The 18,753-nt window shown below is 42.6% G+C and overlaps 1 protein-coding gene across 3 annotated transcripts; it reads left to right on the top strand.

Annotated features, from left to right (window-relative positions):
* Positions 1 to 275: 275 nt before the first annotated feature.
* mrtfbb (myocardin related transcription factor Bb) lies at positions 276 to 18,509 on the top strand. Of its 3 annotated transcripts, none has more exons than XM_077499054.1 (13): positions 276 to 467; positions 9,605 to 9,660; positions 9,759 to 9,834; positions 9,906 to 10,085; positions 12,324 to 12,490; positions 12,687 to 12,779; positions 13,219 to 13,469; positions 14,070 to 14,163; positions 15,304 to 15,822; positions 16,982 to 17,059; positions 17,135 to 17,251; positions 17,417 to 17,477; positions 17,566 to 18,509. In XM_077499054.1, the coding sequence occupies exons 1-13, from the start codon at positions 371 to 373 to the stop codon at positions 17,859 to 17,861; spliced, it is 2,085 nt and encodes a 694-aa protein (XP_077355180.1). In that variant the 5' UTR covers positions 276 to 370; the 3' UTR covers positions 17,862 to 18,509. The 3 variants fall into 3 exon arrangements, with proteins under 3 accessions (XP_077355180.1, XP_077355266.1, XP_077355091.1); XM_077499140.1 differs by having other exon boundaries at positions 13,216 to 13,469; positions 16,982 to 17,050; XM_077498965.1 differs by having other exon boundaries at positions 13,216 to 13,469.
* The last annotated feature ends 244 nt before the right edge of the window (positions 18,510 to 18,753 follow it).

The raw sequence follows: 18,753 nt of genomic DNA, 5'->3' as shown, positions 1-18,753 counted from the left end.
GTACTCATACGCTGAGCACTGTATAATGATTCAATCCAAAACTATTTAATATAACCCTTGATCTGCTCCATGTTCCTTGGGAGTGTTTTGATTTGGCATTTTTGTGTTAAACGGCTGAAAGCGTGTCATGACCAGCCAAGTTATGTTTTACTTGTTTATGTGATAAAGTCCAGCAAAGCAGCCTTGAGAGGGTTAACACGCGCAGCGCTGATCCCTCCTACTGATCTTAACACACACGCACACGCGCACACACTTTCTGAGCCACGGAGGAGGGGGTCGCCGCGAGCCCCAGCTGTCGTCGGCTCAGAGCTGAGTCCCGTCTATCTCGGACAGCCGCAGCCGCAGCCGCCGCCGCCGCCGTCGTCGCTCCATGGGACTCCAGAGCTGGCCCCCCAGCACAGCACCCTCCATGATGGCCTGCCTCCATGTGGAGAGCCCCTCCATCTGCACGGGCAAATTCAAATCAGGTAACGTGCTGCTACTCACTTCCTGATCATATTTGTGATGACAATACTGAATGATGGTTGCTGGCCGGGATGACTCAGGTTCAGCAAGCCCACCAGGAAGTGACAAAACAATGCTCAAACTCTTTGTACTGACTCATGGCAGACATCGTTGTCACTGTTATGTCTGGATGGAAGACAAATATATGAACGTGTGCTTAGATGTTTTCCATCACATGGATGGCAACAGAATAACAATACTGACTGTTATGTGACGGTGTCTCAACTTTCAATTTTACTTCAGCAGGGGACTATATAACAATGTGCTGAATATGAATTTGAGTACTGTAAAATGTTCATGTTCATAAAAGTTACAAACTTCCTGCTTGCTTAACTACTGATTGGAGAAATGTAATGCAAAAGTGATCCATGTGTTGCAGATAATTAATTAAGTGAACCACTCAAAATACAAAATCCTTTTCTTAAATTCAAAAGTGATGTCTAATATTGTGGCATATTTTTCCTCAAACTCTCATAGATTTTGGATTGTCACTGGAGTGCATCTAATCTCACATGACAGTAATTGTTGATGGATTCCTATTTGCATTTCCACAAGGATTTTTTTTCTCTAGGAAATTGCATGAGAAATGCAAATATCTATTTATTATCTATCACGCTTGCCCTAATTAGGGTTGTAGGTGAGATGGAGCCTATATCAGATGAATTTTGAGGCATTTGGTACCATATTTTCCGCACTATAAGGCGCACTGCATTATAAGGCACACCTTCAATGAATGACATATTTTAAAACTTTTTCCATACATAAGGCGCTACAGTAGAAGCTGGGGTTACGTTATGCATCCATTAGATGGTGCTGCGCTAAAGGGAATGTCAACAAAACAGATAGGTCAGTCAAACTTTATTAATAGATTACAAACCAGCTTTCTGACGCCATTCACTCCCAAAATGAATAAACAGCTGTTTTATTATTTTCTCTGAGGTAAAGTATGAGTATTAGCTAGCGATCCAAGATGGCGGGATCTTCTGCGCATGCGCGTCACCGATCGTGCAGGGTCCCCGATAGCGTCTTGACAGCGAGACCTGTTGCGGCTCAATATTGATCCATATATAAGGCGCACTGGATTATAAGGCGCACGGTCAGCTTTTGAAAAATTGAAGGCTTTTAGGTGCGCCTTATCGTGCGGAAAATACGGTGATTCATTTATATTGCGCTTTTCCACCTCAGAAGGCCCTCAAAACACTTTATATTTGACTACTCATTCACCTTCTGATGACACAGCATCATGTAGTTACAATGGCATGGAATCGAACCCGCAACCTCTGGGGTGCAAGGTGACCACTCTACCACTGAGCCATGCCAACCCCCCGCAAGTCTGATATTGACAAACAACTACACTTGCAATCACGCCTCTGAAGTACTGGACCTAAGATATTTTGATTGGCGTGTGGGAGGAAGATGGATGAAAAACCTACATGCCAGCTCCAAACAGGAGTTGAGCTCTAGTTCGAACCCAGACTTTAAATAACGGTTATTCTCAATGTGTGGTTCTATTACTACTAATGGTACGCATGCTCCCTCAAGTGGTACGTGAAAGAATCCCTGCCTATGTACAGTTTAGTAACTAAACTTTAGTTGTATTCAACTTGAGTGTAGGTCATCTACATTTAATCTTAACTCATTTGCTCCCAATAACGTGTAAATACGTTTTTTTTTAATGTTTTAAGTGTCCCAAGGACGTATATATACGTTTTTTTGTTGTTGTTGTTGTTTTTTTTTATGCTAGAGCATACAGAAGGCTTTGATGCAGTCTCTCAACTGCAAAGAACGGTTGCAGAAATGGTAGTTATTACACAAACGGCCAGCAGGTCGCAGCAGCGCAAAGGAGATCAACCAGCCATCTAGAAAAAAAGCTAAATTACTTTGAATTTTAAATAGATTTGTGAAAACTGATGAAACTTAGCTCTCTTCTAATGCTAATTGCTGCAGAACGGAAACAGATAGAAACATACTTTTTTTCCTGATGAAAAAAGAGACTTTAATCTTTCTTTTGATGGGTTCCATGCTTTTATAGCAATTGAACACAATATTCTGTGGGCCTTGCAAAATCAGTCAAAATTCAGTAAAACAGTCGGGAGCGAACGGGATTGCTTCTGTGAAAATGGCTGGGAGTCAATGAGTTAAACAACAGTTTGTTTTTAACGTTTACAGGTAAAATTTGCGTAAATTATAAACACAATACAGTTTCTCAGATTGATTCGGGCTACACTACATTTTTTTTTTTTAATTATTTTCCTCTTTAAGTATAATGTTAATGTTCAAACTGTGCACAATGGCTTACCTCTGTCTCGTTTTTCATGAACAGTTAGGCCTGCTACGCTCCTTTGTTTATATTTTGTTCACGATGGTGATACTTGGAGAAAAAAGTGTTTTTTGAGGTTGTGCTTGGAGAGCTAAGTATTTTTTTTAGGTGATACTTGGTGTGAAAGTTTGAGAACCACTGCTGCAGACTGAGGCAGACGTTCAAACCGCTATTGCACCATGCTGCCCAAATTACATCTAATTGCTCTCAAATGTTCCATAATTCAGGTGCCAAAAAAAATGCAGCTTGACGTCAGATCAACATTACTGTTTTAAGTGTACAAAAATGCATCTGAGTCGCAAGTTGTGTTTGTGATATCGCAAACTGACTCAATACGATACAAGGGTCTCCATCTTCGCTAAAAGATGGAGAGTGCATCAGAGTGCATCTGAAGCCCTCTTTGGATATTTATAACCAATAAAGTCAACATAAATCACCGTCATCCCCTTTCGAAAGCGCATTCATCTTTGTCTTGGCAAAGACGTACCCACGGCAAAGTATTTGCTCTCTTTCGCAAAGAATCCAATCAAATGGGAATCAAACGGGAGCCTTGGCGTGGGACGACGTGGCCGGGAGATTACAGATGACGTCGCAGGAGCAACCTCTGGTTATGCTCCGAGGCGGCTGACGTGACGGGGAGGTGAGCCAGGGTTCAGCTCACGCTGTCAGGAGCACCCCAGGGCGTGGATCGTGTCCCCTTATATTAAATGTTTATTGATCGGCGCTCGCATATTTTATTGCTTGGAGCATTCTTTCCAGGTCACAGTGACTATAAACACTTAAAGGACGCTTTTCCCAATCTGCTCTCTTAAAAGAAAGCAGCAACACCTTTGAGTTTCCTTTGACCTGCTTTGATTCCGGGAGTCCTCTTTGCAACCTTCCTGAGTTGATTGGTCGTGTAATTCTGCAACCAACAGCAGGTCCCGCCCCCTTAAACTACACCCGACATGTCATGGTTCCCAGGCCTTGTTCTCACAGCTGCCCCGTTTATTTTTGCTTGCTTGAGTCAGAGGGGCCTGTTCAACACATTTCCCGGGAGAGCTGTTCAGGTCTGCCTTGTGTGTGAGTGTATGTGAATGGGGAGGATTTGCCTGCTGTGAGTCATTCTGGAGATGTCGCTAAGCAAATGTCATCAGATCGCAGAGGTGACCGAGGTACGGCCATCATCCACCATCGCCAACAGCCACTTTACGCCCACTTGGGTCCACACCTGATGTCTAAAAGTATTGAGACACCGTCCATTAGGGTCACAATTTATCTAGAGTCGTGGCGCCCAACTTTTTGATGGGCCATGGATTGGTTTCACCCAGGGTTATTAGAGTTTTGGAATTTTTCATTTTAGTTAGTTTTTATTTATTTTTAATTAAATTTTATTTTTTAGTTAGTTTTAATTAGTTTTCAGGGTGGGTTTGTTATTTTTTTTTTAAATTAGTTTTAGTTATTTAATAAATGCTTAGTTTAGTTAAGTAAGAGTTTCAGTATTAGTTTTAGTTTTTTAAAGAAATGTGTGTTACTTGTGCACAATTTTCAAAAACATCCTGGGGAGCAACGTCATCTGAAGGTGCTTTTCTATTGGCTGCTGCTAGATGACATCACTTCCGTGTGACACTTTTTCAGTCATCCTTATTCTGGTTAATATCAAAATAAATCTACTCAAAATCACATTTAAAATCATCCCCCAAAGCTCATGCATTAAATTAATTCCCAAAGATGAAAACGAACGACATTTTTGCTATAATTATAGTTAGTTTAGTTAGTTTTGTAAATTTAAAATGTAGGTTCAGTTAGTTTTCTTTTTTTTTTTTCTTAAAAAATAATTTTTGTTTTTATTTTATCCCGTTAACGAAATAATTTTTTGAATTTTAGTTTTATTTTTTTCATTAGTTTTAGTAAACTAAAATAACCTTGGTTTCACCTAAAATGAATCCAACTCAACATTAAAGCAGCTATATGGAAGATTTAAAATTTCAAATCTCTACTGCCACCTGTGGCCGAAAACAAACTGCACGACTCGTACACGCTGCGCGCACTCGTACGTGCACGACCTCGTTACTGAAGACTGGGCTCTTCATATCCAATTAAAATGTTTTCAGAGGTAAGAAGTTTTATAATGTTATACAAAGCTGGCCACTTCACGGAATGAGACTCTCGATCCCCACTAAACAATTGATGTCCACGTGACATGCAGATCATATTGCTTTAGTCGGTCGAAGTCCAGTCCTGTGCTGTACTCCAAAACGATGTGCAAATTACGTCAATTAATTGGACCTCATTCCGATGTTAATATGCAGTTACATATTGTAGTCACCCCGCTCGACGGACGTCAACCTGATTCTCGTCATTATTAGTGTATGTCGTCCCCAGGCTAGCGTCATTGTGCATGAGCCGAAAGGTGGGCTGTCATTTATGGAAATTGACGATTGTGAAAAACATATAGACCCATTCACTACTTAGTGTGATGTGGCCGTGAATGTTATCGCCATTCAGTAGTACCGTTCACATTCCGTTAGCATAATGTAGCTACAATAGGCTGTTTTCACGGAGGAAAATAAGGCGACATTTAGCCTGATTGAAACGCCGCGGAATGGAACGTCTGTTCTTCATGAAGTCATTCTGTTCTATTACATTCAACTTTGCCGCCCCTTTCACGCTAAATGTTGCCGTCCACCTCACTTTCACCCCAATAGTTACGACCGAGAAGTGATCGATCTTGAGGTTACTGCTATTTGAAAACAACACATTTTCTTCTAAATGTCAAGATACTCGCTTCTTACCTTTTGGAGTAGAAAGAAAGCCAGCTGTGAATCAGTTTTCTAATCCAAGTCCGATCTCAACTCTCTCCACCGCTGAAATGTCAAACCAATGTTCACTCTCGGTCTTGCCCGGCGTCGGTCACTATCAAGTTTAGATTTTTTTTTTCTTGGCACTTGACATTGTTTTCATTTTTATTTTTATTTTTTTTTAAGCAGCCTTCCGCGGAGTAACAGCGGGTGTCTGGGGCAGCGAAAATCTGTACTAGTTCCGTCTTCGCGTGACAGGAAACAACTGACGATGACGCGCATGACGTCACATCCCGCAGACAGAGGGCGGGAAATTCGAAGGATTCGGACCGGACGCTTCCTAAATAATATTGGCCAGAGGCTTGTAGGAGTACCCATTGTGAACAGCTAAGATTTTGATTTACTAATTAGAATATGTTTCAGTCATAAATGGTCAAATAAAAAAGCTATTGTTAAGATATTTTTTGGGGAAATCCTCCATACAGTAGCTTTAAGCTAAATGTGTTTGTTGTATAGTATTCATCTCCAGGGGCGGCCATTTTGTGACTTGCTGTTACTGACAATGACATCATACGGCCAAACAACTGTCACAGCTCACCTGTTTTCTGGGTTTGATCATGTGACATTTGTTAGACTTCTGAGTGACTTCTTTACTGAGCCATTAGGTAAGGACTGTGATGTCATTTTCAGTTGACAGCGAGTGGCAAAATGGCCGCCCCCTGAGATGGAGAATTCTTCTGCTTAAGTCATATTCCACAAATGCAACTAATCAGAACGTCATGTTTAGACTAGGCCACATAGAACATATCATTGTAAAGACAATTTTGGAATTTGACTCCCTTAAATGCAGCTTTGTTTTGATTGGGGGTTGTAGGCTATGTGTCGGTCTGATAATTTCACTGTTTCTCCTTTCTAGCTCTCCACCATTTTTTTTTGTTGCTAATTTTTGCTTGCTTGCGGTCTTACTTTTTTCCCTGCCATATCACATGACCGAGATGAGTGGTTTGACGTTTAAAACATCTGCAAAGTCAAAGTGGGGGCTCACAAAGGGAACATTCAAGCTAGCAGCATCAGTCGTGCTAACAGTGTGCTGCTGTATTGAGGCACACCTCTCACAAAGTTGGACAATCAGTCCAGGGTTGGGCATCCTCATTTTTCCTGGAGCAACTGTGAAATTTTATTTCACCGGATGTGATACGTCATAAAAGGTGTCAGGACACACCTTTTAATCAAGAGAAGTTGTGACGTTCTCTTGGAAGGGGGCTTCACCTGAATCTGAATTTTTTTTTCTTAACAAAACATTTTGGACAACTGTAGGCTTATGTGTGGGAAGTTTGGAGAAGCAAAGTCCATGAAAGCGTTCTTGTATTTGGTGTCGAAAAATTCAAATGACAACAAATTTGGAATGAACTACGATCCAGACACATCGACATCTTGTTGAAAGTCTTCCCAGAATAGTGCAAGCTGTTATTACTGCAAAATTCCAGACCGAGTTCATGTTTTCTTCCATTTTCACTTGGCCGGGTGTCCCAATACTTTTGTGTCCACATTTCCTGATGACTCCATTTATTAGCGCCACTTGATTAACTTATGGAGCAGACATGACTCACGGTGCTCTCGGTGGTGTCCTGTCTGACTGCAGCTTTACTCATTAACAAGCTTATAGAGTGCAGTTTGGATTCTGTTCTACTCACTGTTTACTTTGGCCAACGTGTCTTGTTCAGCACCATCGCTGCTCAAGTCCCACGTGTGGTTTCTCCCCCACTTCCCTTATGGCTGAATACAGGAAGTAAATTTTACTTCTTTAACCTTCGGTGTTTATTACAAAACATGACAGTGGGCAAAAAACTCTGCGGCCGTTCGCAGTGTGACATCTGAGCTGGCTGCCTTGACGCCTCCTGAATTCAAATTGTTAAGCTTGCTTCTGTCTGTGCACTCTCGCAGCTCCTCAGCTCTTGCTGCAGCTCAGACCAAGTCGAGAGCAACATGTAGAGCAAGGCATTATTTCCCCCGTGAGTTCGAATCTCACGCTTCACATTGGTTTACGATGGTCCTCGACATTTTGGGAACGGAGGAGGAGAAATGTCCAGCTACTGCTGTATTATGGGTGTCTCATGTCCCACACCAACAGGGAGCACACACGTTTTAAGTGTGTCTCACCTGGTATTTACACCGGATGCGACTGCGGTGCGGCTGCGGTGCGTTCCGGAGACGCAACCAATTAGATTCCATTCATTCGAATGGTGCAGTTTACACCGCTTGCGTGTGCGTTTCGTGTCGACTGCGTCTCAGCTGCGGCGAGCCACATGGATATAGACCTATTTTCTATTTTTGACGGATGCCGCATCCGTCGGCCTCCGCCAAATGGCAAGCTGGCTCAAAACACATCGAGCGGGACAGGAAGACCAACGCAATTTCAAACTAAATTTCAGGTGTGTTTGTCGTTGTTTTGAATGGCACATGATCGCGCGCGGTCACGCGAGACACGGCGGGAAGTGGTCGGCGACGGAGCTGCCGGACCGCAGCTGTGCGGAGCCGGTGTGGATTGGCCAAAAAATTGACGCGTCGGGAGCACGCAGTCAAGACACACCGCAGCCGCACCGCACACACAACCGGTGTAAATCCCGGGTTATAGTCGCGAAAATACGGTATCTATTTATAAAACTAACCAATCAGAGGCCAGTATAGCAATAACCTGTGTTTATGAAAAATCCTGCAGATTCCTGGTCTAATTTTAGCTCATGATGACACAGAAATAGGTAAGTTGTGGGTTTGATCCTCAACCCTTGTGACCATGTCCACATGTCCTTGAGCAAGACACTGAACCCTAATTTGCTCCCAGTGGACCTGGCAGTGTCCTGCGTGACAGTAGCCACCCATGTGTGTGTAAATGTGTGAATGGGAGGCTACGCGCACAAGTGCAGTACTACCATTTTACAATTATTCAAATGAGTAAGAAATTAGCTGATGAGTATACAAAATTAGCAAAAGGCAACCGTCAGCTTTATATTGATACGCTTATTTATGTTAGAGATTCCCCACATGGATATCTTCAAAAACGAAATGGACGCAAGATAAGGAGCGATTGTTTTCAAATAGTTTGAGATAATTATTGATTTCTTTGTTGACTACCTTTTACAAAATACAACTCGTGAACATTTTACACTGTATATTTCATGACAATGATGCATTCAGTCGATGAAAGAGGTCAAAGTGTGACCCACTGAACCATATTACCTCGTACCTTGAAATCTTGAAATCGAGTTCCAATTCATTTTGCGATGCATATTGGGATAAAGGATCAGCACACTTGTGAGTATCGACTATCAACATGTGTGCATCCCTTGTGTAAAATGGGATGTAGTTCTTGATCCTTGGCTTGTTTGAACACATTTTAAGACACTAGAGAATAGTTAAACTGTGAAAACGTTTTTTTTCTAGTTTTACGACCATGGTATTAGTGAGAGAATCATGCTGATAAAAGTCATTTCATTTGTTGCTATCTCTGCGGAGAAGTAGAAGTCCCCCTCAGTGAGCTCCTCCCTGGCTCCACATAGCTTCATGAGTCACAGGCTGGGCCTTTGCTGGAGGTCACTCACTTCCTTGGACTCAAACAAAACCTCCCCCAGGCCGAGCGCCGAAGCGTCCTCTTGGTGCAGTAGGTATGCGGCCAGGCTTTGTGATGACTGTTTTGGTTTCCTCCTGCCTCATGGGTCCGTTAAATCAAATGGTGTTGCTCATGGCGGAGGTGACTGTGCTCGGTGAACTCCACCCAGGCGGTGTGAGATTTAGTCAATTATTTGTATTGTCATTTCAAATGGCAACATTGGTTAAAGGAAACAGAGTTTAAAACTGTTCTGTGTTTTAGGAAGTGAAATCAGAAATAACGAGATGTGCTTGATTGTTTATTTTCACGGGTGGGTTGGCACTCCGGAGACCCAACTATTTGTATACAAGTAATAAAACAACACATTTTCAAGATTCCATTTCTTTCTTTCAGCTCTGAAAGCCCCTGCTGCCTTCCACGAGCGCATTCGCAGTCTGGACAGAGCAAGGGTAAAAGACATGGATTGGATTCTGTCTCACTCGATGCAGATCATCAGTCCATTTGTCCTTCATCTGACCTGCCATTTTGTTGATTATTCTCCCATCAGAAGGGGAACTTACTGAAGCAAAAGCTTTGCCACAGACCCGCTCGCTCCGAGCTGGTCCGCATGCACATCCTACAAGGTGCTTCAAGTCTCTTCTCTCGATTCCTGCATGATGCTAAGAGGCTAACTGACGGTGACTTTCTCACACAGAGAGCGAGGCCGACGCTTCCTTGCAGGCCGCCCAGCTGAAGCTGAAGAGGGCCCGGCTGGCGGACGATCTCAACCAGAAGATTGGCCACAGGCCGGGACCCATGGAGCTGGTGGAGAAGAAAATCCTGCCTGTGGATGGCGGCGTCAACAAGAACCATGACGCTAGTAGATGTAAACCAGGTGCTCATTGTCCCACCCGAACATGAACAACTTTTACAACAACCGCCCTGAAGGCCAGCTTGCATAATTTGCACGTTTCGATGTCCTGCATGACCTCCAGCAAATCAAATTCTGCTTCCACTATGTAAAGGACTTGTCTGTGTTCACACCCACAACGGCATCAAGCTGTGTGTATTTGTCAAAATGACAAAACTAGGGGTGTCAAAAATTAGTGTGGTCATTTTGACTTACTTAAAAGTTCCTTTAACGGGACTATTTTTTTTTTTTTTTTAACGCACGATTACTTGGAAAGACTGTACTGGGGTAATTCCACTCACAACGCAGCAGACATGTCCACATCCAAATTTAGATTTAATTCTAATTCATATATTTGTGGAAACTGGGGTCAAGTTGTATTTTACAATTTAAAAAATGTGCAGAATTTCACAAGTTACTTCATGTTAATGATTAGATAGCTCTTAGTATAAAAAGAAAAATGTACTGAGCTGTCACATCTTACAAATGCAATTATGCCATCTCGTGGCAGAAAAATGACCAACACAAATCAACATCACATTTATTTTTTACAGTATAGTACATCTTTTTAATTTTAACTCAATTTTATGTATTATTATGAGATTATTGTATCAATGACGAAAAGATGCAACCATATTTTTATTAGTTTAACATTTTTTCATGTTAACAAGAGTATGAAAACTTATGAAAAAAATGATTGTACAAGCACGTCTGCCTCCCAGTGCATAAGACTGAGTCCGGGCTTCTGCCTTCCTGGGTGGAGTTTGCATGTTCTCCCCATGCCTGCGTGGGTTTTCTCAGGGCACGCCAGTCTCCTCCCACATTCCAAAGACATGCATGGCAGGTTAACTGGGTGCTCCAAATTGTCCCTAGGTGAGGGTGAGTGGTTGTTTGTCTCTGTGTGTCGTGATTGGCTGGCAACCATTTCAGGGTGTACCCCGCCTACTGCCCAGAGCCAGCTGAGATAGGCGCCAGCACCCCCAATGACACATTGTGATATATAAGCGTTCACAAAAGTGGATGGATGGATTTTATTGTACATTTAGAGATAGAGCAGATATAAAATTTGAGATTAAATGTGAGTTAGCTATTGAAGTCATGACATTAATTACGATAAAAACTTTTCATCGCCTGACACCATTAGACAAAACAAAATAAAAATATGCATTGTTTACGTTTTTATTTCCGGCCCCCGTAAAGAGATTTCCGGTTGCCTTTTGGAATAATGACTACCGCCACTGATGGTATGGAGGGGAATTTCTTTTCGGGGTCGGTGTGGTGTGTATTTACGTCATTTTTCTACGCGGCGTGCCGACGTATGGGCCGACGCCACAGGGGGAGGCCTCGGTCACATTTGGCCGATGTCGGATTGGTCTATCTTGACCTTTTTCGTTAATTTCCCACACTAATCACTCCATTTTTAAGTTCTTCAAAGTTGTGTTGTTGTTACCTCCAGCAACGGGCGTCCATCGAGCAGGTCGGCTCGCCATCAGGTGCATTACAAGTCTCCATTAGCTCCGCTTTGCCGTCCGTCCGCAATGAATGTCCGTGCGGAAACACGAAATATTGGTTCCAGCATCTTCCAGGTGGCGCAAATAGCCATCTATCCATTTTCTTAACCGATTATATATTTTTTAATTACTGTATTTTGGTGTAAATATCGACTTTAGTGGTGAAATCCGACTTAAGTCGAAATTCAAGTTACATCATGAGCGTAGGAATGGAACTCGTCCGTAACTCGAGGACTTCCTGTATTGTGGAAATTGGTAGAATGTAGTAAATATAGTTACTACCAACTTAAACAGGATGTCAGTGTAGAAATAAAAAATGATGATTTTTCTTGGCCTGTCAGATAAAAATACATTTTTCACACATTATTTCATTGGTCAGCAATGGATACTTAAACTGTTCTGACCTCACATTGCAGTAATACAAAAATAGATGTGCAATACTCATTCCTTCTCATTTCTTATCATTATTGTGGGTGGGGTGGGGGGTTGTTTTGTTTTAGTTTGACCTCAAGGGAGTTTGCAAGCTGAAGGAAGCAACCAAAACAAATTGACATTATTAAAGAGGAATGCCCAAAGAAATAGCCGTAAGACAAAATGTGTGTGTGGTTTTCTATCCTAAACAAGAAGAAATATATCATAAAAAAGAAAGCAGCACACTAAATCTTTACTTGTTGAATGCTATGATCGCAATTTGGATACGTTTGTCCTCCAGGTGATGGTGCAGCCCGCAGCGAGACAGCAGACGTGTACACTTTCAACGAGGACAACAGTGACACTTTATCACCACGCACGTGTCGCCAACCATCTCCTGGCACCGAGTCGGTCTCGCCCACTCCGAACGAGGCCGCGTCGCTTTCCTGTTCCAGCGCCTCCGTGCAGGTGAGGCCAGATGGCGAAGGAAAATCATTGATTAATGTCAACTATTGTCATGTTGGCCGACCACTTGAATGACTAAAATGCCATCTGTGCCATTCATGGTCTGCAGGTCTGAACCCAGACCCAGTTGTTTTCCATTTGGTCTTGAAACTAAAAAATAAAATACAAATGATATTGTCATGTATTCTTCTCGACTCAGGATCCTTCACCATCTAACTCCTCATCTGATTTGTCCTCCACCAGTGAGCAACCTGCAACTTCATCTCAGCCAATCTCCGCTGTGCGCACAAAGGTCAGCCTCATGTTTTCACACTCAAATTAATTGGGAGGGTGGTTAGCAGGTCTGCCCCACAGTTTTGAGGTTCTGGGTTCAAATTCAAAATCTGTTGATGGGTTTGCATTTTTAATTTCCTTGCCATGCTGCCACAATAAGTAAAAGTAAATAAATCAATCAATCAATAAATAAACCAACGTAGTAAGCACTTAGTGGTGCAGTCGGAGTCTGTATTCCAAGTAGGGAGGATCGAACCTGTGGCCGTTTATGTAGTCATACAGTGGGTGCCACTTTTCATCACTCGTCTGCCATTCTCTTCCTGCAGGTGTTAAAACAATGAGGGTCACATTTCCACTTCCTCGTTTTCGTCAACTGTCTCTCCAGTGGCATCCACCCAAATGTCTGCTTTCACATTTGCTGTCCTGTGTGTGCATGCGTGTGCTCCACTCCACAGCAGAGCTCGCCAAAGCCGCCGGGCGAGAAAAGCCGCAGCAAGAAGAGCCGAGAGGCCAAGCCGAGGATACGCAAGCTCAAGTATCATCAGTACATTCCCCCGGACCACCACAAACACGAGCTCAAGCCGTCGCCGGCGGCCGCGGCCACGCACGTGGACGCCGCTTACGTGCGCATCCTGCAGCAGCAGCAGCACTTTCTGCAGCTGCAGATCCTCAGCCAGCAGCACTTGGGCCACCAGCAGGCGGCGCTCAAGTACGGATTTTGGCTTCTTCTACTTTATCCATCCATCCATTTTCCATATTATTTATCGTCACGAGGGTCTCAGCCACTGCCCAGTGGCTTGTTGCTAGGCAGAATTAATGGGGCAGAGTCACGTGTGCCCCGAAGACCATTAAAACAATAAAAAAAAAAAAAAAAAAAAAACTGAAGCCATTTCAAAATCACACAACAAAACAACAACATGAACAGCAGCCATGCTCGTTTGTTGTTTTTCCACGCTTGTTGCTATGTAGAATTTGGAGGGGCATCAGGATCCCAAAGACCATGAACACACACACACACACACAAAATTATACCACTGGATTGTAAATAAAATCATACAAATGATTTGTCTTTAAAAAAAAAAAAAAAAAAAGCAAATAAGATCATAGATGAACAGAAATGCTCATATTCCTTGTTCAGTTTGTTGTGGCAAGGCAGAATTTGCTTTTCGGCCACCAGTAGGCGGTGCTCAAGTATGGCGATGACATTTTGTAATCAACAGCTGCTTTGCTTCTACCGCTCACATCTTTCTTCATGGCAGTGAAAATTGAAGACTGACTGTGACTCACCTTCTGTTCTTCGTTGCGACAGCTCAACAGGCGACTTCCAAACCAGCTGTTCCGCCAAGCTCCCGAGAAAAAACTGCAAGCCGGTTCAGTTGCCGGCCAATGTGGAAGAGATGAAGGTGATTTTATTTTTGATAGGAAAAAAACAACAACATAAAAAAAAAAAAACCATGATCCATTGTTAGCCATTATTGCACACTGGGAGAGGGTGGGGCATTGAATATTTAATATACAGTAGTAAAAAACTCATCCATATGCTAAAAGTTTGGACATTTCTTATTGGCCTATATGGCAGTTACAGTTGAGCCCTTTGAACTCTGCCCGACAACAAGTGAACAAACAAGTCAAGTGATGTGGCAAGGAAATACAATCCCAACATTTCTGTTCAAAATGTGTTGCAGAATGCAAATATGAATTTGTTGCATTATTTTTTTTTCTGGTCCTTTGTTGCTAGGCAGAATTGGGGGGCTGGGGCGGATGCTCCATTTACAGGGTGATTCAAAAAGATTGACCCTATTTCATGATCAAATATTCACATTTATAATAAAAGTATTCTACTTACAGTCAAGTTTTATTTCACGTTACAAGTGCCTCCACTTGCAGCACGATCAACATCAATACGATATGAGAATTCTTCCCAAACACGTTGAAGCACAGTTGAATTGATCGCTGTTGTTATTCGATGTTTTAAGTTTTCCAGGTCAGTTGGTAATGGCGGACAAAGATTTTATCTTTTACAAACCCACAGAGAAAAAAAATCACAAACTGTGAGGTCAGAAGATCTACGAGGCCAAGCACAAAGAGCATTTTTTTTGCTGTCACTGCCAGACGCATGAGTGTCAGTGTCACGTGACAATTATAGAAAACTGGGAAATCTTTTAAACAATCACTCCCTCATTCTGATTCATATATTTACTTAGGAAATATATGATCATGAAATAGGGTCATTCTTTATGAATCACGCTGTATTATCCCAAAGCCCATTAGAAAAGTTTTAAAAATGATGCCAGCCAGAATTCTAGGGGCAAAACCACTTGTGCCCCAAAGCCCAATATTTAGAAATGATGAACTAGCCACTGTATTTCCTTAGCAAGCAAGGAAAGGGAGACTCACGCTTATTTGGTCTATACAAAGTAAATGAGCTGTTTTTGTTCTGAAATTAAATCACGAGAAAATAAATCAGTTTTATTTAGCACAGTTCCATCTAGTGGGCTCTAGTATAAAAAATGACAGCTTCAGTGTTGTGTGTGCGCTTCCAGGTAGCTGAGCTGAAAGTGGAACTCAAACTGCGTTCGCTTCCCGTCTCTGGAACCAAAATGGATCTGATCGAGCGGCTCAAGTTGTATCACGAAAATGTCGTCGCCGTGGAGACCAAAGCTCCCGAAAACACCCCGCCGCTGTCCCCCAAAGTGTGCGGCGTGGGCGCGGAGGACAACGGCGCGGCGGACGGTCCCGCGCCGCCCCTTCCGGATGAGACCCGGTCCCGCGAGAAGGACCGGCGTCTCCACGAGAAGGAACGTCAGATCGAGGAGCTGAAGAGGAGGTTGGAGCGCGAGCAGAGGCTGGTGGAGGAGCTCAAGCTGCAGCTGGAGGTGGAGAAGAGGAGTCAGCAGCCGGGAGAGTGCTCGCCTCCCGGCCTCGAGGAGCAGCGAGTGGAGGTCAAACGCGAGGAGGACACGGAGAGGAGCCTTGCAACGCCTCCTGCCGCAATGCTCACAATGCAGATGCATCACAAATTGCAGCTGGCAGAAAGGGATGACTCAACAACTCTGAGCAAGGTGAGAAGAGAAGAAAAAAAACAATTCATTTGGGAAATCAGCATAATCAAATGACCTGTTCAACTTTGACTGACACTCATACAGGTATTCATTACTCCAGTAGACATGCATTCTTACACTGAGCCATGGGTTGCGTTTTTGTCTCAGTTGTGTCATTCATTGGCAATGTAGTTTTATGTTATTATTTTTTAAAAATATTTTTTCCATCTACTTAATATTGTTTTATTAATAAAATGTGTTTTTAAAGGTGCATCTCGGATTTTAATTTGTTAATATTGAAGCTTTTTCTACAGAATGTATGCTCCACCAATGCCCAGATGACTAAAAAGAGCTCTGACTTTTTAATTTTTTAATAAAGACTGCACCTATCAACTTGTATATTCCCACCAATTTGGAGTGTTTGGAGCCAATACTCAAGAACTACAAGAAAAAGGAATAAATGAAGAGTTTATTCGAATGCACATACTCGCACGTTCACCACGCACGGGCTTGTCACAGAGGCTGCAGTTGCGCTTTAGACCAGAGGTGGCAGTTGTCAGGAAAAAAAATGGAAAAACTCCACAATGCACCTTTAAAGAAAATGTTTTTCAACATCCTTTTTTTTCCTCAATTGTTTATAGAAAAAAATAATGGGTATAGAAAATATCTAATTCTCTATATAAAAAAACAAACACTTTATTTTCTGTATATTTATATAATTCAAAAAGGTATTAAAGAAAATATTAAATACTGTATGTATCAAAATAAAACAAAAATAAAAATACATTTCTATTATATATATATATATATATATATATATATATATATATATATATATATATATATATATATATATATATATATATATATATATATATATATTCTTCATTCATTACCCTTAAGAAAATATTTACAGTATATTAGAAACAAATTTTCCACATCTATTTTTATATTTGTGAAAAGAAAAAATCGATAGTAGTAGTCTATGTAAAAAAAATAAATAAAATGTGTCTTTGTATATATTCAGTTTGTAGTGCAATGTAGTTATGATATGATGCTAAAAAGAAGGACCTCAACTCAATCAAGTTTCATCTTCAATGTAAGAATAATTATGTGTGTATATGATTTTGAATGACGTGTTTGGGTTTCTCCTCTTCATACGTTTCCTTTTTGTGTGCAGACGTGGACGGGGCAGAAGACAGCGCCAAGTGTACTGGACCCGTTCCCATCAGGTGTCACTAAAGCACCCGTGAGTGAGGTACAACATGTCCTCCTGCCATGTCTGCTATCTGCCGTCGTCAAGCATGCAGATCATCTTCTTGGTTGTCTCTAGCACGTCCATCAAGGCCATCCTCCAGCCTTCATGCCGCCGCCCAAATGTAAAATCTTGCGAGAGCCTCCTCGCTATGAAGACGCCGTGAAGCACATGCGTATGCTGCCCGCTATTCAGGTGACGGAAACATGATCACATTTGTGGCAAACTGATCAAATAACTTGTTGGCTGTGTTGAGCACGGAGAGAACTTCACCTTAAAGATAAATGCTTGTCTGTGTGCATTTATGGAGTCAATCAACAATTTCACAGAATGGAAACGTCATGTAAATGTTTCCTCCAGGGTTTGTGTGCCGCGAGCCAGCAGATGGACGACTTGTTTGACATCCTCATTGAAAGCGGTGGTAAGACTTATCATTCATCTCATTGCAAAAAAAAATCAATTTCGTATCGGGCCACTGCATGTCAATTTGGCCATCATGTTTCCTTCAGAGATGTCTCCCTTCCTGAAAGCGGAGCCTCCGGACGCCAACAAGCGTGTTCCCATCATGCCCAGCGTCACCCTCCTGCCCGTCAACACCGTCCTGTCTCGCCCTCCGCCTCGTGTCCAGGTGGCGCACATGCCCGCCGACGAGCTTCCTCTACCCCTGGTCGCCCTGGAGACAGAGCTGGGCGATGCCGTGGACGCTGAGTCCGACCTCAACGGCATGGACTGGCTGGACCTGAGCGTGTCGGCGGCCGAGGGCGTCTTCGCCACAGACTTCCTGGACGATTACCCGCTGCTTTAGGGCACCGCCACACCAGACGCGCCGACTTCTTGTGAGGAAAGATTCCACGAGGGGAATTTCAGGATGAGCCTGCCTTTCTATGGCTCCTCCAGTCTCTCTGGAACAACATGCTGATGACACATTTAAGCTCAGTGGACCTAGAGAGAGACCGGAAGAGTCCCAGAAAGGCAGATAAGTGGATTGAATAAGTGAATTTTGCCCTTCAGCTTCTTGTTTGAAAAAGTACTGAAACATTGAGCAGGTGGACAATGATGACTACATGCTGCTTCGTTGAGGCGCTTCTTGCATTGATGACATAAAAGCATCAGTGATGAGGATGACTGCTAGTAAAAAGTTGTAGTGCAACGCCACCTTCTGGTCAGCTGGCCAGTTTGGACACACACCAGCTGGAATGACATCAAAGTATCTACTATACTAGTACAAGTCGATGTATGTTATGCATAATTTGTATATGCTATTTTTTTTTTTGTTAATTCACTTTTAAACGAATGCCGCTGTCGTTTTGCGTATGCACTAAAGTTGTATAAGCAGCGTCATTTCTCACCTTGTACTTGCCATAAAAGCATACGTGGCTCATTTTGTCGTTGTTATGTTGAACGGATGCGACACATTGGAATTTTTCAAAATAAATAAGAATGGAGCAGGGTATTTGCTGACTGGTAACGCCGTACATTTTTCCAGCCTCAATGGAAACATAAATCCATGTGCATGCGCTAGCCATTTTGGTGCCCTAAGCATAAATGTTTTGTGGTGCCCCCCCCCAAACACTCCGTCCGCACACCCCATCACCCCTCCCCTGGTAGAAATGAACAATATCTGAGTATTTGTCCGTTTTGCTTTATTAAACAAAATAACTTGTAAGTAGGGCTGGGTTTGAAATATCGATATATTG

The sequence above is a fragment of the Festucalex cinctus genome, chromosome 1, assembly GCF_051991245.1.
Source record: "Festucalex cinctus isolate MCC-2025b chromosome 1, RoL_Fcin_1.0, whole genome shotgun sequence".
Lineage (NCBI taxonomy): Eukaryota > Metazoa > Chordata > Actinopteri > Syngnathiformes > Syngnathidae > Festucalex > Festucalex cinctus.
This window is presented reverse-complemented; position numbering and strand designations above follow the sequence as displayed.

What these genes read in the sequence shown, in the direction of transcription:
- mrtfbb (XM_077498965.1), top strand. Translation starts at nt 371, where the DNA reads ATGGGACTCCAGAGCTGGCCCCCCAGCACAGCACCCTCCATGATGGCC. An exon ending in CGCTAGTAGATGTAAACCAG is followed by an intron (nt 10,086 to 12,323) that starts GTGCTCATTGTC and finishes TTTGTCCTCCAG; the next exon opens with GTGATGGTGCAGCCCGCAGC. An exon ending in CTAAAGCACCCGTGAGTGAG is followed by an intron (nt 17,060 to 17,134) that starts GTACAACATGTC and finishes GGTTGTCTCTAG; the next exon opens with CACGTCCATCAAGGCCATCC.